The 23,001-nt window shown below is 40.8% G+C and overlaps 1 protein-coding gene across 1 annotated transcript in view; it reads right to left on the bottom strand.

Moving 5' to 3' along the window:
* Positions 1–23,001, bottom strand: part of UNC79 (unc-79 homolog, NALCN channel complex subunit) — a 1,772,232-nt gene that overhangs the window by 1,359,254 nt on the left and 389,977 nt on the right. The window contains exons 10-11 of the mRNA XM_044074575.1: positions 18,708–18,736; positions 15,383–15,612 (exon numbers count right to left, since the gene is read on the bottom strand). Of these exons, the coding sequence (XP_043930510.1) occupies positions 15,383–15,612; positions 18,708–18,736 (259 nt within the window). The remainder of the gene's footprint in view (positions 1–15,382; positions 15,613–18,707; positions 18,737–23,001) is intronic.

Here is a 23,001-nt window from a genome sequence, read left to right as displayed (position 1 = left end):
TCTTGAAACTTCAAAATTAAAGTGCAATATAAACAAATAGCAGTGAATTTTGAATGTTGATTACCCTTTTAAAGTTTTTAGTGGCTAAATTCTCCAATATCTCCATTGTGTACCTGCCACCCCCTGCTACTTATTTATACTAATGTTAAGATTCCTGTACCGTGAGGTAACAAGATCCCTCTGCAGTACTGCACTTTTTGAGTCATTATGTATTCCACCTACTACATTTCCAGACTTCTAAAGATCACAGTTATGATTCGCTGACTATCAACAGGCATGCAATTTACTCTTCTTGCATGATTTAGACTTTTTTCAAAGACTCTGTGGCCTGTCATAGTCCTCAAGATATGCCTTGTTAGCAGATAGTTTGTTTACTGGCTTAGATAAAGATACTAAGGTACTGGCCCACAGTATTACATCTGTCAGGTACTGGCCCATAGTATTACATCTGTCAGGTACTGGCCATAGTATTACATCTGTCAGGTACTGGCCCATAGTATTACATCTGTCAGGTACTGGCCCACAGTATTACATCTGTCAGGTACTGGCCCACAGTATTACATCTGTCAGGTACTGGCCCATAGTATTACATCTGTCCGGTACTGGCCCATAGTATTAAATACGTCAGTTACTGGCCCATAGTATTACATCTGTCGGGTACTGGCCCATAGTATTACATCTGTCAGGTACTGGCCCACAGTATTACATCTGTCAGGTACTGGCCCATAGTATTACATCTGTCAGGTACTGGCCATAGTATTACATCTGTCAGGTACTGGCCCATAGTATTACATCTGTCAGGTACTGGCCATAGTATTACATCTGTCAGGTACTGGCCCACAGTATTACATCTGTCAGGTACTGGCCCATAGTATTACATCTGTCAGGTACTGGCCATAGTATTACATCTGTCAGGTACTGGCCCATAGCATTACATCTGTCAGGTACTGGCCCATAGTATTACATCTGTCAGGTACTGGCCCATAGCATTACATCTGTCAGGTACTGGCCCATAGTATTACATCTGTCAGGTACTGGCCCATAGCATTACATCTGTCAGGTACTGGCCCATAGTATTACATCTGTCAGGTACTCGCCCATAGCATTACATCTGTCAGGTACTGGCCCATAGTATTACATCTGTCAGGTACTGGCCATAGTATTACATCTGTCAGGTACTGGCCCACAGTATTACATCTGTCAGGTACTGGCCCACAGTATTACATCTGTCAGGTACTGGCCCACAGTATTACATCTGTCAGGTACTGGCCCATAGTATTACATCTGTCAGGTACTGGCCATAGTATTACATCTGTCAGGTACTGGCCCATAGTATTACATCTGTCAGGTACTGGCCATAGTATTACATCTGTCAGGTACTGGCCCATAGTATTACATCTGTCAGGTACTGGCCCACAGTATTACATCTGTCAGGTACTGGCCATAGTATTACATCTGTCAGGTACTGGCCCATTGTATTACATCTGTCAGGTACTGGCCCATAGTATTAAATACGTCAGGTACTGGCCCATAGTATTACATCTGTCAGGTACTGGCCCATAGTATTACATCTGTCAGGTACTGGCCCATAGTATTAAATACGTCAGTTACTGGCCCATAGTATTACATCTGTCAGGTACTGGCCCATAGTATTACATCTGTCAGGTAAAAGGTAATTTTCTAAGACGTCAGGCAAAACCTTCCATCAACCTCCTCCAGGCAATATAATTTAATTCACAATTCATGCCAGGTCATGAACTTTGTAGGGAAAAAAAAGCTTTGTAGTACCTCATCCACCAAGCTGAGAAGTATATTTTAGAATTTTTTTTCATTATTATTTTTGGCACTGTGTTACATATTTGTATAACGTTAATATGTTTTACGAACTGTTTGAATATGAAAATGTAGGCCAACAAGATTCATCTGGAAGAATTAAAAGCCTCATCCACGAGCACAATGTCGTGTTATTTCATGACTGCAGCATAACTGGTTTGTATGTTACATCCATGTGTACAATGCTGTGTAAATTCATGGTTGTAACATAACTGGTGTGTATATTTATATGAATGTGTACAACACTGTGTTACTTCATGACTGTAACATAGTTGCTTTGTTTGTTTACATCCATGTACATAACTGTGTTGCTTCATGACTGCAACTAAACTGCTTCATATGTTTACATCCATGTGCGCAACTCTGTGTAACTTCACATCTGTAATATAACTGGTGTGTAGGTTTAAATTCATCTGCACAGCATTGTGTTACTCTATAGCTGTAACATAACTGAGAAGAATGTTTACTTGCATGTTATCTATGCTCTGTTACTTTATGGCTGTAAATATTACTGGTTTGCATGTTTACATCCATGAGTAAGCTATTTTACCACTGTTAAGTAGTAAAGTAACAAAACTGAAAATATAGGAATTTAAAGTGGCATATATGGCTTAGTAACTGTGATGCCCCTGCACTGGCCCAGTAATCAAGGAACCTCAATCCTCACCACTAGCACCAGTGTGGGCTGTACACACTGGGAGGATGACAGGTATGCACACAGTAAAATACACTTTCCCTTAAGAGGACATGGAGATCACAGTCAGTCTGGGGCTGGTTTGTCCCTCTTTCTCCAGATCCCCGATATGACTCCCCACTGGCACAGCTATAGGGTTATGATCTCAGACGAGTGGCCAAGCTAACACCTCCAGCACCCTCTCTGTCCAACCAGTGCTTTATGTCCAAGTAGCTGACACACACACTTCTGCACCAGCAGTTTAATATCCACATAACATATAGTTCTGTTACATTTGTAAGACAAGCCTATGGATCATATTAATATTCACAAATGACATATGATTATTTACAAAATTCCACATAGCTGGGTTGGCAGTATCACATTTCTATATAAATCATATTAATATTTTCAAATGACATATAATTGTTTACAAAATTCCAGCTAGCTGGGCTGGTGTCATTTCAGTTTGTCACAGTCCCCCCCCCCCCCCAAGAACTCAAGCTAGTTTTTCAAGTGACCCTTGAGAAAGGTTGCTTGACAGGGTTAAAACTATCTGGGAATACCTTACCAATTCCCTGTCTTGAGATTCTAGCTGCCTTGGCATTGCTGATCTCAGTACCATGCTGTACTGTCCCATCATATGCCTGCAACCCTAGGCTCCATCATAGTAATTTGGGATTTGGTTGGCTGGTTCCCTGTAGCCTTAGATCCCCCTCAGACTCCTCCTGCCTCCTGTTACCAATACTTAGCACAAGGACCTCCCCATCATGGTAAGGTTTCATCATGTTAACATGGTACAGTGTGTGCCCCTGCCTACTGCCTAGCAGTTCTATCATGTAGTTAACATCAGTGACATTCCTTACCACCTTGTAAGGTCTCTCCCAAGCTGCTGCAGCTTGTTGTATCTGACAGGAATGAGAACCATTACCTGCTGCCCTGCAGCATACTCTCTATCTCGAGCATTCCTGTCATACCAGACCTTTTTCTGCTGTTGGGCATCCACCAGGCTCTCCTGGGCCAAGCCCATGAGTGCCTTGAGCCTTGTCCTGAGGTTTAGGGCGTATGCCACAGCAGACTCCTTGTGAGATTCACACTCACCTTCCCACTCATCTCAAATTAAATTTAGAGGTCTTCTCACCCTATGCCCATACAGCAACTCAAAGGGTGGAAAACCTGTAGATTCCTGGGGAACCTCTCTGTAAGCAAACAGATGAGCAAATATGTCCCAATCCCTCTTAAACTGGTCTGCAAATGGCCATAGCATGGACTTGAGTGTAGAGTTTAGCCTCTCAACAAGACCATTAGCCTGGGGATGGTAGGGTGGTCTTTAGGTGCTTCACCCCACAGTACTTCCACAGACAAGCCAGCAGGTCTGACATGAAACTGGAACCTCTGTCAGTCAGTATTTCTTTTGGGAAACCTACCCTGCTGAAAATCTCTAACAAAGCATTTGCCACCTTTACTGCTTCAATGGAGGACAGAGCCACTGCCTCAGGGAATCTGGTAGCATAATCTACTACCACTAGGATATATTTTTTCCCTTTGGAACTTGGGGAACTCAGAGGCCCCACAATATCCCTAGCTACCTTCTGAAATGGCGCCTCAGTCACAAGCAAAGGCATCAAAGGAGCTTCCACCTTGTCTCCTGTCTTGCCTACCTTTTGGTACTGCTCACAGGTCCTGCAGTATCTTGTTACATCTCTGGAAATCCCAGACCAATAAAAGTTCCACATAATATGTCTCTTTGTACGTTTTATGCCCATATGACCTGCAAAAGGAATATCATGGGCTATGGTTAGAAGTGCCAGACAACAGGATCTGGGCACAACCAACAACTGTATTCTCACACCCTCTAGCCATCCCTCAGGGGTCTACTCTCTATACATAACCCTTCATCCCAGTATACAGATTCCCCCTTCTCTTGAGAATCAGGTGCCCAACTAGCTACCTCCCTCAAGTCTTGTAATGTAGGGTCTGAGAGCTGAGCCTGTCTCAACTCTCTCTTTGTAACCCTTCCCAGCTCCCCTTTCACAGGAAGTCTGGTATCCTCTGACAGCAGTGCATCACTGTCAGCCTGGGTACTACTACTCACCTCTGCCCTTGTAGTCACTCTCTCCAAGGGAACATCAGTACCCACACACAGCTGTGGCTCACCTTCAGTCTTACTGCTACAGAGTAGCTCCCTCCCTGAAGTAACCATCTCCCCAGTCCTGGCTGTAAGTGTGCAGTCTGTCTGGGTCTCCCCCAGGCTACCAGACCCACATGCTTGTCTCCAAGCCTGACTGCATGTAACTGCATGCACATATGATACTGCATTATCAAAATCATTCCATATCAGGACATCTGCAGGGTGGTAGTTTGGTACCCTTGTTGTCTCAAGAAAACCTACTGTTAGCATTTTGTCCTTCTCACTTACTGGCTCTTCCACCTTTTGTTCCCCACCTTGCCCCCGTAGACATCTATATGCTGCATGGTCCCACTGATTGCATTTAAAAAATGTAACCCTTAGTCTTGGACATGTACCTGGACTAGTGGCTTCCCCTGCTACTGGCAGACTCTTTTGGGGCAGTCTGGGCTGCCCACCATGGGTTCACTTAAACCCATGAGCAGCACTGGGTGTCCATTTTCTGTGCAGTGATGCCCTGCTTGCTAGGTATAGATCTCCCTTCTTCCCCAACTCATTTGCAGTAGTGCATTGTCTATCAGCTAACCAGATTCTCATATCCTCAGGCAAAGTGCTAAGGGCTTGTTCCCTCACCAAAAGGTCTGCCAGCCCTTCAAAAGTGGTGACCTGACATCCACTCACCCATATGAAAAAAAGTGCTTAGTTCAGCAACATATTCATGCACACTTTCATCTGTCTTGTGTCTATGCTCACGAAACATTTTCCTTTAAGCTTCAGGTGTTAACTTAAAACATTCTAGCAAATAGTTTTTTACAATATTATAATTTAAACAATCAGTGTCAGACAGTTTGGAAAGAACAGTTACAGCTTTACCATGGAGTAAGGGGGTAAGGATCCGTACCCAGAGCCCTTGGTCAACATTACACTGCTTACATACCCTCTCAAACATATGAATGAAACTATCCAAATTAGCTCCCTCTGTAAATTGTGGAAGAAATTTACTGACCTTTGTTGCTTCTGGGATTCGGTTACTCCCTTCCCCATTACCTCCATGACCCTGGTGAAGAGTCAGCATCTCCTTTTCCTGTTGCCTCTGCCTCTCATTCTCCTCAGCCTCTAGATGTCTCAGTCTCTCTGATGCTTCTATTTCCAAATGCTTGGCCTCCAACTTAAGTCTCTTTAACTCCAGATGGATTTTTAAGTCCTCTGTGGAAAGGTTGAGCTGTCCATTCTCTGAGAGTTATACATCTCCACGGCCAGTCTGATTATCCTCCTGGATGCTATTTTGTGACGCAGCTGTGACTAAAGCTGCAATCATGTCTGCTTTAGTCAGGTTGGCATGCACCAGTCCTATAGCCTGGCACATCTCAGCCAAATGGCTCCTAGTCAGCTTGCCATATTCCTCTGCTGACATGCCTGCTCTCCCTGACTAACTAAGCTAACAAAAAATAAAACAATTGTGATATGAACTCTGCATGTTCACTGTGCGGCTGATTAAGAGTACAAAAACCTTCAGTGATCACTGTACCCAAGCTACAGGAATTCAATACCCACACCACTACAAGACAATTAATATGTGATGTGGCTATCTCACCACTATCAACCAATTAATATGTGATATGGCTATCCTACCACTGCCACCAATTAATATGTGATGCCCCTGCACTGGCCCAGTAGTCAAAGAGCCTCAATCTTCACCACTAGCATCAGTGAAGGATGTACACATTGGGAGGATGATGATTACACACACAGTAAAGTACAATTTCCTTTAAGAGCACACAGAGATCACAGACAGTCTATGGCTGGTTTCTCCCTCTTTCTCTAGACCCCCAATAAGACTCCCCATTGGCACAGCTATAGGGTTAAGATCTCAGCCAAGTGGCCAAGGTAAGACCTCCAGCACTCTCTCTGTCCAATCAGTGCTTCGTGTCCCTACCCATGTAGCTGACACACACACTTCTGCACCAGTAGTCACATTTCTATATAAATCATATTAATATTTTCAAGTGACATATAATTATTTATAAAATTCCAGCTAGCTGTGCTGGCTTCATTCCAATTTGTCACAGTAACATAACTGGTTTGTATGCTACATCCATGTGCATAATGTTGTGTTACTTCACGACTGTAACATAACTGTTTTTTTATGTATGACATGTCAGTTTTTTATGTATGACATGTCAGGCAAAATGGTAAAAGTTTTTTGTAAGACATGTCAGGCAAACCTTCCATCAACCTCCTCCAAGCCATGTAATTTAATTCACAATTCATGCCCAGGTCATGAATTTTGTAGGAAAAAAATGTTTTGTAGTACCTCATCCACCAAGCTGAGAAGTATATTTTAGAATCTTTTTCATTATTATTTTTGGCACTGTGTTACTTATTTGTATAACGTTAATATGTTTTATGACCTGTTTGAATATGAAAGTGTAGGCCAACAAGATTCATCTGGAAGAATTAAAAGCCTCATCCACGAGCACAACGTCGTGTTACTTCATGACTGCAGCATAACTGGTTTGTATGTTACATCCATGTCTACAATGCTGTGTAAATTCATGTTGTAACACGACTGGTGTGTATACTTTTATCCATGTACACAACATTGTGTTACTTCATGGCTGTAACCTAACTGGTTTGTATCTTACATCCATGTGCACTATGTTGTGTTACTTCATGGTTGTAACATAACTGGTGTGTATGTTTATATCCATGTGCACAACGCTGTATTACTTCATGATTGTAATATAGCTGCTTTGTATATTTACATCCATGTACACAACTGTGCTGCTTCATGACTGCAACAAAACTGCTTCATATGTTTACATCCATGTACACAACTCTGTGTAACTTCATAGCTGTAACATAACTGGTGTGTATGTTTAAATCCATGTGCACAACACCGTGTTACTCCACGGCTGTTACATAACTGAGGAAAATGTTTACTTGCATGTTCTCTATGCTGTGTTACTTTATGGCTATAAATATAACTGGTTTGTATGTTTACATCCATGTGCACAAAGCTGTTACTTCACGATAGTAACATAACTGATCTGTATGTTTGCATTCACAAACAAGCTGTTTTACCACTATTAAGTAGTGAAGTAACAAGATTGGAAATACAGGAATTTTAAAGTGGTATATATAGTTTAGTAACATAACTGGTATGTATATTTACATCCATGTGCACAACTCTGTGTTACAATGTAACTGGTTTGTATGTTTACATCATGACTGTAGCATACCTGGTCTGTATGTTTACACCCATGTGCATAATGCAACAGGGTGGGACAACAAGAATAAGGAAGGAGATTCCATTCTAGACTTTTGTCTGGCAAATGGCTTGATGGTGTCAAACGCATGGTTTAATAAGAGAGACATTTACAACATCACATACAAGAGTGGCCAGAATGCAACTCAGATAGACTTCCTCCTAGTAAGGAAAGGGCAGTGGAGAAGATTCAGAGATTGCAAAATCACCCCCAGTGAAACAGTTAGCCCACAACATGAACTATTGGTTGACACAGTCATTTGCAAGCAGTGAACAGAGAAAGTTCTAAGGTCAACAGAGACTAGGCTGAAGACCTGGAAGTTGACTGGAGAGAAGGAATAATTGTTCAAAGAAACACTTAGGGTTCTAGTTCCTCAGGAAGAAGAAGAAATAGGCAGAGATGAAAAAGAATGGTAGTCACTCAAAAAAGCGTGTGTGAGAACTATTAAACCAATATGAGATTGAGCCAGGTATGAAAATAAAGTACATAAGGAAAGCTGAAGGGTGAATGCAGAAGTCCAGGAAGTTAGCAAAAGAAAGGAATGCAGGAAAAAGCAGGAGATAAAAAAGAGTGACCAGACAAAGAAGGAATACAGGTTGGCTAACAAAAAGGCTAAGAAAGCAGTGGCAATAGCTAAAAACAAGTTATCAGAGGCACTCTACCAGCTTCTGGAAAGTGACTGAGCAAATGGAACAAAGAAATGCCGGTTGCAAGATAAAGACAGAAAGATGAGGAAGATAGTCATCAAACATCCATCATAACAGTTGTCAGCAACAACCTGCATACCAGTCTACAGTATATCAAAGGAGTACTTCCAGTAGCTTCTGAATGAAAAAAAAAAAAAAAAAAGCTGTACTGCCCCAGACATAGCCTACAATGAAAGAAAAAGAGGAGTTCACCCCAGAAAAACTAAGAACAGCACTTAGGAAAATGAAATCAGGTAAAGCAGCAGGCTCAGATAAGGTCACAGCAGATATGATCAAGATGTTGGGTGAGTTAGGGGAGATATAGCTCCAGAGGGTAGCAGTATGGAGAGAGAAGAGTATCCCAGATGTCTGGAGAACAAGCATACTAGTGCTTCTGTACAAGAACAAAGGGGACATTCACAACTGTGGGCAGTATAGATATATCAAACTCTTCTCGCACTGCATAAAAGTTCTGGGGAGGATGACGGCTAAATAAATATGCAGAGCAGTAGAAAGTAAGATGGGAGATGAGCAGTTCGGATTCAGATCAGGATACGGCATAACCAACTTCATGTCTGCAGTAGACAGTCAGTTGATAAGATGCTAGAGATGAGGAAAGGTTCACCTGGCCATTCCTAGATTTGTAGAAAGCATATGGCAAGGTTTCAAGAAAGGTAATTTGGCAGTTCTGTGATGCTTTGAAGTCCCAGAAACACTTGGAACAGGCAGGAAGAAGACAAGAGGAACCAATGGTGTCTATTAAAGAGATGGATTGTGTGATAGAAGACCTGCGACACTCAGGGATGACTGTCAAAGAAGGTAGGAGAGAGAGGCACTAAATATTCCTTTCTTAGTCTGCATGCTTTTCTAAAAACATATGTTTTGTTAAGGAAATAAAACAATAGTGAAATAATGGGAAATAATGTGCTTAACTCTCCCTGTGCTAAATAATCTTTATCATTTTACACATAAGCCAGTATCTATAACTGTTTTTAGCATATGAAATGCTACTGTTTATGGTGACAAGGTAATATACTATGCAGGCCTCATCTTTAGCCTAAGGACCTCATTTACATGAACTATACTATGCAACCACACACCTATGTAGCATGTCACTCTACATGACCAGACACCTGTGTAGTATGTCACTCTGTGCGACCACACACTTGTGTAGTATGTCACTCTATGTGATCACAAACCTGTGCAGTATGTTACTCTATGCAACCACACACCTGTGTAGTATGTTCAGTTTATGTGACCACACACCTGTGTAGTATGCCACTCTATGCAACCACACACCTGTGTAGTATGTTACTCTATGCGACCACACACCTGTGTAGCATGTCACTCTATGCGACTACACACCTGTGTAGTATGTCACTCTATGTGACCACACACCTGTGTAGTACATCACTCTATGCGACCACACACCTGTGTAGTATGTTACTCTATGCGACCACACACCTGTGTAGCATGTCACTCTATGCAACCATACAACTGTGTAGTATGTCACTCTATGTGACCACACACCTGTGTAGTATGTTACTCTATGCGACCACGCACCTGTGTAGTATGTCACTCTATGCAACCACACACCTGTGTAGCATGTCACTCTATGTGACCATGCACCTATGTAGTATGTCACTCTATGTGTCCACATACCTGTGTAGTATGTCACTTTACTGAGATGAAGCAGCAGCACTCCTGAGGCTCCTGGACAGCTCTAGCAAGACTCACCTATTACACAGTGTGTGATCAAAGACCAGGAAATGTGTGCTGGTGCACTGTTTCATTTCACCACCTAAGTAGCTGGTATAAAAGAATGCTCTATTGTATCGATATAATTATTTCTTTCATTCATTAATTTTCCAGTTGCTCATTAAATCCAGGGCACATTCTACGCCCATCTCATAATGGGTGTAAGGCATAGAAGCTCATTCTGAGCAGGAGGCCTATCTATTACAGGAAATACACACTCATCCACACAGACAATGATACACACACACACACTCCCACACACACACACACACACACACACACACACACACACACACACACACACACACACACACACACACACGTGCGCATATGCATCCAGATGGCTGTAATCATGTCCTTACAAACAGACACACACACACACACACACACACACACACACACACACACACACACACACACACACACACAAGCACACACACACAATTAATTTCCCAGAAGGGACTACTGACATCTCACCACTGTCAGCACCCTTTGACTGCTTTCTTGTTACAGGCTGCCATCAGCTAAGCCAATTTAACAACAAGGTCTTAGTTGCTGAACATTCTAACAATGAGCCAAATAATATATTATAGTAGCTTCCAGCCAAACAGCCTCTTTTAAAAAAGGTCAAATGCTAGCCTACAGGGCAAGGTTACCCTTTTACATACTACCAAGTGCGACTCCAGTAACATTTTTTTTGTTGTAACTGAATAAACAAAAACACTTTACTTAATACAAAATTAGGCAACATAGCCAAAATGGAAGCAAAGCTCTCTCCACCCAAGATTGTGCTAAACAGTCAAGAGGAGAAGGTTAACACCCACACTACACCTCAAGCAACACATAGCCCTTCTAAACCCGCACCACCAACACCCACATATAGCAACACTAAATCCACATATGCAGAGGCCCTTAACTGTAACCTGCCCAAGCAACAAATACCTCTGAAGCTGAAACGCAAACAAACACCAATCACAACCAATGTGTCACATAGTTCACAACACCAGTGTGCCACCCAGCAACAGCCCCTAAGGCAAGACAATGTACCTAACACTTTAGTCATAGGTGACTCTATAGTCCGGCACACTAATGTCCCTCTCACCAGGTTGAATAAGGAAAAAATTACAGTCAGCTGCCTGTCGGGTGCCAGGATCCGCCACATAAAGCATGCACTCAAGTCACTCCACAACAAGTACAAATATGACTCTGTCATTGTCCATGTTGGAGTGAATGACTTGAGACGTACCTCCCTGGACTACATGAAAAGAGACATGGAAGAGCTCTCGGATCATGTGGCCCAGGCAGGTATGACCCTAGCCCTGAGTAGCATCCTGCCTTTGCCCAGAATGATACCACAATATAAGGATAAAATGATTGACTTCAACAATTGGCTAAGCTTATGGTGTCATTCAAAGGGGGTCCAGTATCTGTCTGCCTGGGATGACATGATTGACAGACCACAATGCTTTGCCAGAGATGGCCTGCACCTGTCGCCCCTGGGATTCAGGTTACTGGCTAAGGCTCTTTGCCACCCCTATAGTGCCTTTTTTAGGCAAACTTCAAAGGACAAAACCACCACCGTAACAGGTACAAGCATGCAAAATCTGAAGGTAATGCTACTCAATGCTAGAAGTCTAAACCTCAAAATGCACTCTCTCGAGGCACTCCTAAAAATGGAGAACATCGATATCTGTGCAGTAACTGAGACCTGGTTCAAGGCTCCAGAGAGCACCCCTGCAATACCAGGCTACAACTCTTACCACACATTTCGGCCACCAAACCAGGACCGAAACACTAAAGGTGGAGGAGTGTCAATATTCACCAAGGATATTCACACCACCAGGCTAGTTGGCCAACACAATGTGTCTGAAATTCTCCAAGTGCAACTAACACTAGGTAAGACTGCAATCCAAATTGTAGCTTGCTACAGATCCCCACCATACCCCAAGATTCTCACTACACCTTTCTAAACATACTGGAAAATATTAAGATAGAACCAAACACCCTAATACTGGGTGATTTTAACTACCCTGCCATTAACTGGGAAAACTACTCATGTCCCAACACCTTTGCACAACGGTTCTTGGAATTCATAAATTCCAACGCCCTGGATCAACTAATCCATAGTCCCACCAGGGCTCCAATATCCTAGACCTGGTCATTACCAACATGGGAAATCAATGCTCCATACCTATGGTCACCCCCTCGTTAGTCAGATCTGACCATAAGCTAATCACCCTTAACATCCACATCCCACCCCCACCCCCCAGTAAAGAAACCACCATAAAAAACTTCTCCAAAGCCAACTTCATGCTACTCAAGTCAGAAGTGACAAACTTCATGACACCCATGCAGACGGGAACTAAAAGTTCAACTGCTGAATCCTACACTAAGGCACTGTGCGAGCACATCCACTCATGCATGAATCGTGCCATCCCAAATAGAACCAAAATGCTCTCATCCAAAAAGGAAGCCAATCTGGTGGTCCCCTGCCATAAACAAACTTTACAACAAAAGGAAGAAACTTTTGCAGAAAAGAGGAAAATCCCAGGATGCAAAAAACTCCCTTACTAGCCTCAGTAAGAAACTGAGATGCCTCATAAAATCCTCCAAAGCTAGTTACGAAAATAAAATTGCCAAAGATTCCAAAGACAACCACAAAGCATTCTATAACTATGTCAAGAATCTAAATGGCAATGCTCAGATCTGCTCTGAGCTAAAACAGAATGGCATTAAATATACTGATCTGAAGGATATTGCCAATATCCTGGCAGATCGATTCAGTGCCAACTTCACCCCCGTCTCACCCCCTAAATGGCCCATCTCAATACTGGAAGATTGCCAAATTCCAGTAATAATGGCCACACAGGTACAAAACGCACTCTCTAAAGCCAAGAATACAGCATCCATGGGACCAGATGACATCCCAGGCTGTGTACTACATGAACTACAATATGAACTGGCACCTCACCTAAGTGTCATGTTTAATCATAGCCTCACCTCAGGTTTCATGCCCACTGAGTGGCGCAGAGCTACAGTTATCCCAATCCACAAGGGGGGGATCCACCTTGGATCCCGGAAACTACCGTCCTATCAGTCTGACAAGCCTTATCTGCAAGGCCATGGAGCGTATTATCATGGAACTTATAAACAAAGACATTGGCAACCTTCAAACACTGGACCCCACCCAGTTTGGGTTTGTGAAGGGCCGATCTTGTCTCCTGAACCTGATTGACTTCTTTGAATCAGTCTCCAGAGCCATGGACAAGGGTAAGGTGGTCCACACAGCCTATCTAGACCTTGCCAAGGCCTTTGACACCATCCCCACTCTGGAATCATAGATAAACTTACTAAGTTGGGCATTAATCCCTATGTCACCCAATGGGTTGCTAAATGGCTTACTGATAGAACCCACACTGTAAAAGTAGCCGACTCCAAATCCAGCTCCAGACAAGTGACAAGTGGAGTACCTCAGGGTTCAGTCCTGGGGCCGCTCTTGTTTGGCATCTACTTCTCTGAAGTACAGGTCAACACTAAGGGACTCTGGCTAACAAAGTTTGCAGATGACTGCAAACTGGGAGCCATTATTGAATCCCAAATGATGTGGATACTCTACAAAAGGGCCTTACAGAAACAGATGCTTGGTGCCAGAGCCATGGGCTCAAGCTCAATGCCAAGAAATGTATTGTTATCCCTTTGGGAAAAACATGTATCCATGAATTACCATATAGGTGGCAGTACACTAAACACAGAAAGTGTGATAAGAGACTTAGGGACACAGGTGGACAGTGGTCTCACCTTCGATAACCACATCGCCACAACAGTCAGGAAATCCTTCTATGTGGCACACCTCATCACAAAGGGCTTTTCATCCAGAAAAAGGAGGTCATTGTCCCACTGTACTCATCCCTCATTAGACCCATTATAGAATACAACGCCCCATTTGGTATGTACCTCTCAAGACATCTGCAACAACTGGAAAGGCCTCAGAAATACCTCACTAAAAGAATCACAGGCCTAAAGCAGATGCCCTACGCTGACCGCCTTAAAAAACTCCAGCTATACTCTGTCGCATATCGTCTACTCAGAGGCGATCTCTGCTTAACATACAAGGCCATGTCAAACCCAGAGCTGTTGGACATGCTACACTTAAAATCCCAATCCCTCAGAGCTACACGCTCCAGGGATCTAAACCTTGTCATCACAATAAACAAAACATGCTGGAGGGATAGGTTCCTGACCCAGAGACTCCCCAGACTCTGGAATAGATTGCCTATACATGTCAAGCAGAGTGCCTCTTTGGACCTCTTAAAGACGAACCTTGACGATTGGATGGGAGAAAGGAAATTCACCCCAGGGATCACGTCAGTCGCCCTGCTAGACAGGGGTCCAGGAAAGTAAATAATGTGGGAAGAAATAGCCAGGGAATTGTTATGGCTAGGCTTGTATAGGCCCTAGGGCTGATAGCCTAGTACCAAACTATGAACCTATGAACCTATAAGGGATGGGTAACCACAAAAATCACCCCTGGTTTAACTCCCCATGTCCTTAGTGGATAGGGGAAACATGTAAATGTCCCAACATAACCTGGTTTGGCCTATCTCTGAGTTATTTGTATGCGACATATAAGGGCTAAAAACGACCATGGGAATGCAAGGCTTGGCTTCTTAAGATCCTCACAGATCAGTAGTCTAGTAAGTACCTATCAGACTATAGGAAATTAAAAACATCCACCAATCTACTCCATAACAGTCCTTCCCAAACACTGTCAGTTAGTGTTCTCCTAACACATCAATTATCTCCTTCTACAACAGGCATGTTTTCTTTATGTAATACCTGAAATAAGTGGGCCATAGTGGAGTATTTAGTACATTTTTGTATTATTAAGTTCTTTACATATGCTCTAAAACAAAAAATAATATAACTTAAGCATGACTATATAAGGAAGTTAAATGTAGTATAATAAACAGTACCACTTGTTTACATACATGATCATGAAGGAAACAGCTATGAAGCTCTGCTGATTTCTTTTTACCTGATCACAGCTTCCACAGTACAAACAAGTTCCTCTGCCCCGCACTCTCTGGTGTTGATGGGAGGAGGAGAAGTTTGATAAATGTGAGTCTCTGCTGTTGCTCCAACCTCACTACTGTGGTGATTCGAGTGGCATCTTTTACAGTATCGTACTGGTCTGTTTCCATGACGACCACAGCAACCTGCTGAAAAGCAGGTGACAACAGCTCTCCTCACATGTGAGCTACAGTTCTATGTGGGAATTAAACAAAAGTAAATACTTTCCTGAACAATACAATTTAGAGGCACAGAGAGAAACCGAAAGGGAAAAAACAACTGATACATTATTTGAAATGTATGATCACATACTGACATTCCTGCTCAAAGCTCAAACGTAAATTAATAAAATATTGTATATGCCCCTGTAAAAACCATCAATGATATTTATTTCCAGAACACAACATGACCTTTTTGTATCACAGGTGACATCATGCCAATCAGCAAAATTAATAAGGAAAAATATCACTACTATCATGACATTTTTATAAAGGGTTATGCTTAGTTTTACTTGAGTGATTTGTTAATGGTTGTTCCTTCTGGGCTTCTTCTCTTACTTTTATTTAGTGTTTAGATACCTGTGCATGATTTTTGTTGATCGATCAATTAAGGTAATATAACAGTGTCAGTGCATCAGTGCCTTATTTTATATATTATGACTGAATAATGGTTTGTGTGGCAAAATTAAAAGTGAAGTTGGGCTAGCCTACCATTCGTTAAACATTATCACACATCAGTAAACTACAAACTGTGATACATGAAGATGAAGACAGTCACAGTACTAAGGTACAAAGTCAGTTAAGAAGACTAGAAATTTCTCCCAAAAAATACTCTTATGCAATTTGTGATTAGTCAAGGGTGGAATGGAATTTTCGTAAAGAAAAGTACTTTTCCAACATGTATGCTAATAGGCTGTTGGATGAATTCATAGCTGAAGACAGTCAATTATAGGTAACTAGATTAAAGGATAAAGAGAGAGACAAATTATTTAACTTTGGTCAAATATCTGGATAATACTGTAACCTGCAGAAAACATATAATGATATAAGAACATATAAAGTTTTACATTTTCTTAATAAGATCAGCTAGCAAAGTCAATGACTCCCTTTTCAAAACAATTATACATTTGTTATGCAAATCACAGCAACCGACTATAAATCTTCTGCTGTTCCACTTAAACAGGTAGCATCTTATAGAACCATTGCATGTTTTACAATGTGCAGATAGTAGTCTTTTATAATACTTATTAATTTATTAATTCAATCATCCATTCTTTATTTTAAAATAAGTATTATTTCCGAAACTTTTTTGAATTTGTGATTTTATAAAAGTCAGTTTTGCACTGGAGTATACAGACAGCTGTTTATTAATAAAGGCACACTTTGCATTGCAGTTATTTCTGTCATACTGTTATGTTACTCTAACTTACATTTGTCTAGAGAATGTTTTGCAGTGCATTTACAAGCAACTCAAATAAAGACTGCCACTACTTGGACACTTATAAATATGAAATAAAAAAGCTATGTTAATTACTTCTTGAAAAAAATTTAAGAAAATGTAATAAGTTATGACTCAGTGCCTTTGTTTATACAAAAACTGTGGAATGCATTAATTTATTTTTTTAAAGTATGATGCTTTTCATTTCTAACATGACCAGGCTAGCATTAACCTTTTATCCGTATACCTCCACCCAGCATCTACAGATGAAACATTATCTATTCTCATTAGGATGGAATATGACAAAAACAAAACTTAATCAAAGTAAAGTGAAATGGAAAAGAATATCCAACCATGTGCAAGACATATTATTATAACCAGCTCACACTTTGACCATTCACAGTGGGAAGAGCCCACCTTCTTGTAAGACTTAACTGGTGAGCTCTCACTGAGTGATTCCCAGTTATCGATTGTCACATTCATCAGCTCTGAGTTTGTTCTTTGTTTGCTTGCCATCTGCAGTGTGGCTCTCTGAAATTGTGCAAGTACAGAGTAAGGGACAAATGGTTTTACATAACTGTATTTCCTTTACTATGTCTGTGCATTCTCAGGTTAATCCATTTGATTAGCAGGGGATGTGGATACATAGCCGCTCATGAGGGTGCACAGTGTCTCCGCACTGCCCCCCTTTTTTACTTGTTTACAAGTTGTAACATGTACTATGCTATGGCACATTCAAAGTACATGGCACTTTTGTAAGTTGGACTTTGTAAGTGGGATTGCAGTTATCAGTCCTAGGAAAAACTGTCTTGCATCCTTCAGAGAGGCTTTCTTTAATTCCTATGTGCAGCATAAGAACATGAGAGGACATTTCATTTAGACACTCACAGTTAAGACAACCTGGCCACACACCAACCTATAGAGAAGTGCAAAGACAGGGGTACAGGACTCTGTTCTGTTGTAGAGTATAAATGTGAGCTACAAGTAAGCTAAATCAGTGCACTTAATCTAACACTAATAAGGTCATCAATGTGTTTATTTCACTTGAGGCTTAGCTATACATTAAACAGAACAGTCCCTAATGCTTTGTATAACTAGCATTTCTACACTGTACTAAAACAAGTGAAGTAGTACTTCTTAACCAAAATGTAACATACATTTCATGACAGGATTAATATGCATGATTATTGCCATCACATATACTATTAATCAAACACATACATCAAAAAACATGATATGTTTCATCTGTGTATCGTGGTAGCAACATTTTATTCACAGATTTTAAATGAATTCAGCATACAAGGCAACGTAACGGCAAGAAGTCAAATTCATGTTTATTTTATAGCAATATCAGGGTATATGTGATGAGTTTTTTTCTAAACAAGCAAATCCCATGAGCAAATGATCTTCACTGCCAATGAATACACAACTAAAAATGTCATTGAATACATAAATCCCACTATCACTGCCCATTTGACAGCATTGTACAAAAAAGTATAAAGGAGTTACAATGCGTTTTAGGTATACTGCCTGGGGAATCAGACTAAGTACTGAATCATTATTTTCTGTCTCCGAGTTATATATATACTGAGCATATCTTTGGATGTATATTCCCTTATTTACATAATCAGTAGTCATTATTACATTTCTCAGTATATTCTTTAATCTTGGCCAAATACTGTCATTTCATAATCTTGTATGCTAAATTATATTATGATGTATGAATCCTGATGAGCTGAAATCAACCACATAGCAATGAGATGAGCTGACACGTACTGCACACAAGTTGGAAAGCACACAATGAAACCATGAATGATTTGGACACCCCCATACACACAATGGCTGGGTCTTACCTTCTTCTGACAAATAGCAGAAATTTCAGCTGTAAGGGCAAATGGTATATAAAGTATCAACATGGACAGAAAACCTATGGTTGTTGCTAGGGTGACCACAGAAGCTTTTCACGATTATGCAACATTAAAGAACAACACAAAGACAATGACCTTCATTATCTCCCCATCCATATAATTTACAGATTTCTTAACAACAATGTATCCTAGATTTATGCAGTAAGAAATTTAAAAATATTTAGGTAAACATTTGCATATGCATCACAGGAATAAGCTACTTCCAAAAGCTTTTCAGTATTGCCTGAGTTTTCTGCCATTGTCATCATGTTTTGCCAGTTGGGCAGAAAGATGCTTACATTGTAGAAGATAAAATACAGACCCAATCATGTCAACAAAAGGCAATTAGGAATAAAGTGAAAGTTTACTAAAAATGCAGTTTTAGCTGACTAACCCATATGCAGGAGTGAGAAAATTGCTAACTTGCTTCTGAAAATGAATTGCAATGACAGAACCAACCACAAATTATTGTGTTTAAAGGTCTGCACACCAGCAACTATCATACCCCATCCATCCATAAAACAACTGCTTAACTAGACCGTAGTTAGATGAGGTCAACCTAGGAGTACTAGAAGGCAGAGGGCAAGTACAAATTACATCTAACTGTGAGGCACGTTGTCTAGGCATGGGAAGTAGATTTTGTCTAGATGAGAGAAGGAATGAGCAATTAGTAACTGATAGTTCGCAGAGGAAATATATACACCATCTAACTATACCGAGACACCACTAATTTTACTTCATTGAGAAATGAAAATATTAAGTCAAAAACATACTAGAAGCAACACTCCTAAATGATTATTTAAAAACGTCTTAAGTCCATATGTTCCCTTAACAATATTATGGTATGGCCAACTGGTCATTTATAAGTTTGCATTCAGTAAACCTGCGTTTCAATGTTATATCCCCTACAGAGTCATTGAATGAGTTTTAAACATTTATAACCATGTTGCATTTATTACTAAGTGAGAGACTTTTTAACAAGAGGACTCCATGGGGATACAAATCTGTCAGTCTTCTTAATGTTATTATTGTTATTATTTGGTATTTTAAAAACATGTTGAACCCCCCCATAATAATAGCATATGATAAGACAAAGTGATCATAATCAAAAGTATCTTTAATTGGTCTATAAGCTAAACAAAAATCATCTGTTAATGTGATACAAAACATAGGTGTTGTTGCTTCACTCTACATTCCAGTATTTATAAAGATTACCCCCCATTTTTGTCATAAAGCACTTCTGGAACCTTTTGATGTGAGCAGAATATTAGTGTGATAGGAAAATAATGCAGCATTATGCTAAATGATCAGTCAGACCCAATAGCAGTTTAAATATGTTATATTCCCACTAATGCTCTTTATCATTTTGTAACTATGGTATTTGCAAAGCTGGAATCAGATCTGACATCTAGATCTACATACCTTCTCAACTCTTTGAACTTTTTTCAGTAGGAATTAAAGTACTTCAGAAAATCTAGCTACATTCAGGAAATATACTAAAACAGAAAAAAAACTTGTCAAACTTTAGGAAACATGGATTATACTACAGAAGAGAAAGTCATCAGGAGCGGAAAATATAACTGTGGTATTTTTAAGCTATTGCAGCTAGGGCTGGGATGGGTGGATAATGTCCTAGATGCAGATCTACATGGTTTACTCAACTATCTGACTTTTTCCCCCGTAGGAGTGAATGCATTTCTTACACTATAGCTGCATTTAGAAACAGCATTGACACAAAAAAAAATCAAACTTAGAAAATTAAGTATAGCAGAGAATATATTCACCAGGAATAAGTGGTACTTTTTAAGATAACACTGTTGTGTAAGATGTGCACCTTTCATACAAAGGAATGAATTATGGAAACATAAAAAACAGGAAAAGTACTAAACACGGCTGGAGACAGTATCCTACTACTACCTCAGCATTTAAACAATTTCAGGTGAAAATGGTATCAGGTGCTGTTAAAGGTGTTTTTTAGACAAATGCAAGTACAACTAGGCCTCTTGTTTCTAATCAGCCTGAGTTTCTGTTGAAAGGGTCAAAAAGTCCTTCTAAGACATCTCTAGTTCATGAGGTTATATACAGTAGGCTGGCAGAAATGAGCAAACTGAGAACTGATAATTTAAATGAGTATGAGGAACAAAGTAGGAGACCTGCCAATCAGCTTTTATTTCCTGCCAATTCCCTGGCCAATAAGAAATGAGCAAACTGAGAACTGATTATTTAAACGAGTATGAGGAACAAAGTAGGAGACCTGCCAGTCAGCTTTTATTTCCTGTCCAGTTCCCTGGCCAATAAGAAGACAAGTCATTTGAAAGTGATCAATGCACCATCAAGAAAGTAGTGCAACAGAATGACACTCAAACAGAAGTTGAAAAAGGTGCATGAAGCAGGAGCTCAACTAAGATCCCAGTTGAAATTTGCAGATGACTACAAGCTAGGAGCAGTCATTCAATCCGCAAATGACTTAGCTATCCTGCAGGAAGGTTTGTCTCAAATAAATAACTGGTGTCAACATCATGAACTGGTACTAAATGCCAAACAATGCATTATTTTATCTTTTGAGAAGTCATCTACCCCAGTGAATTACTACATTGCAATACTGCCCTAAGAGTTGCTTCAGTTGTTTGGGATTTGTGAACTTATAGGGACAGTAACCTAACATTTGGCCAACTTGATTAAAGTGTAGCTATCATTCTAAGTATTTTGGATTAAGCACTTAGTCTTCAGACCAGTTGTTTTACATTAGGAAGGTTTGTGGCCTGCACTGTGGTGGCAGGACAGGTAGCTTACATCCTTCTAAATTAGGAACTGCTGATTGAGGACTCAGTGTCTGTTATTCTAAAAGTGTATTAGTTCTGGTTTAAGCACTTGGGCTTCAGGCCAGTTATTTTACATTAAGAGGGTTCATGGTCTGCACTCTTGTGGGAGGAGAGGCTGGACTCTGCCCTTCTGAACTGTGAATTTCTGGTTACAGGCTTATAGTGCCTGCATATTTGAACTGCTTCTTACTGAAATTGGTACACCTTGTTTGCTGTAGCATAGACTAGATCCAGGCCTGCTGAATCTAGCTTTGTTTGTATGCTTGTTGTTTGTTTGCTTATTTCCCTGAAACGCTAATTCCACCTAAAACGTGGCTTTTCAGCGCTTCTGTGGATCCCTAGTGATATCTGCATTGCTTACTGTACTTATTTCCTTGTTTCACTTGAAAGAAAGTTACTGTTTGTCATTTTTGCATTTAAGTTACCTGTAACACATTGTATTTAAGTTACCTGGCACTTGCTCACTAAGTCAGCACTAAAAAATTAAGAGCAGTACACCCTCACAAACTCCCCTTGAGTACCTTGTTCCCCATTGGCCCTTTTTTCAATTATAAAGCAATTCCCAATACTATTCTAGCATGTCCAAAGGTCAGTTGTCAATCTCCTCTCTGGTCCAGCTGGTGAATCTGGGAATCTTGAGGCAATGTTACAACTGCCTCATGTACACAGACAACCCTCTCCTCCTCCCAACAAATTCCAACACATGTGAGAGATGCAACCATATAGCCAAACTGGTGGCTAAGCTCTCTCAACTCAGTACTGGCGTAACCAGTCAGGAGGAGAAGGAAACCACAGTCACTACAATTCCAGTCTCACATAGACCTACCACGACAGCAAACCAAACACACAAAAACATACTCTGAGGCTCTAAATAAAAATCTGCCTAAGACGCAGAGACCTCCAAAGCAGACACCCAAGTAACCGCTACCCCAAAACAAAACACGTGCAACACATAGCTCACAAAGCCAGTGTGCCAAACAGTCACAGCCCTTAAGGCTAAACAACACAACTGATACACTTGTAATAGGTGACTCTATCGTCAGGCACACTGACGTCCTGCTCACCAGGCTGAACAAGGAGAAGGTCACGGTGAGCTGCCTGTCGGGCGCTAGGATCCGCCACATAACACAAGTACTCAGGTCACTCCAAGGCAAGTACAAATATGACTCAGTCATTGTCCATGCTGGTGTGAATGACCTGAGACGTACCTCCCTAGACTACATGAAAAGAGACATAGAGGAGCTCTCTGAGCATGTAGCCCAGGACGGTATGACCCTGACCTTGAGTAGCATCTTACCCTCACCAAGAATGATGCCACAATATGAAGACAAGATGATCAATTTCAACAATTGGCTTAAGTATTGGTGTCAGTCAAAGGGGATCCAATGCCTGTCAGCCTGGGATGACATGCTCGACAA

Source organism: Protopterus annectens, chromosome 6.part0 (genome assembly GCF_019279795.1).
Source record: "Protopterus annectens isolate FY-2018-M chromosome 6.part0, PAN1.0, whole genome shotgun sequence".
Taxonomy (NCBI): Eukaryota; Metazoa; Chordata; order Ceratodontiformes; family Protopteridae; genus Protopterus; species Protopterus annectens.
Note: the sequence above shows the minus strand (reverse complement) of the source record. Positions and strands in the feature narration are given on the sequence as shown.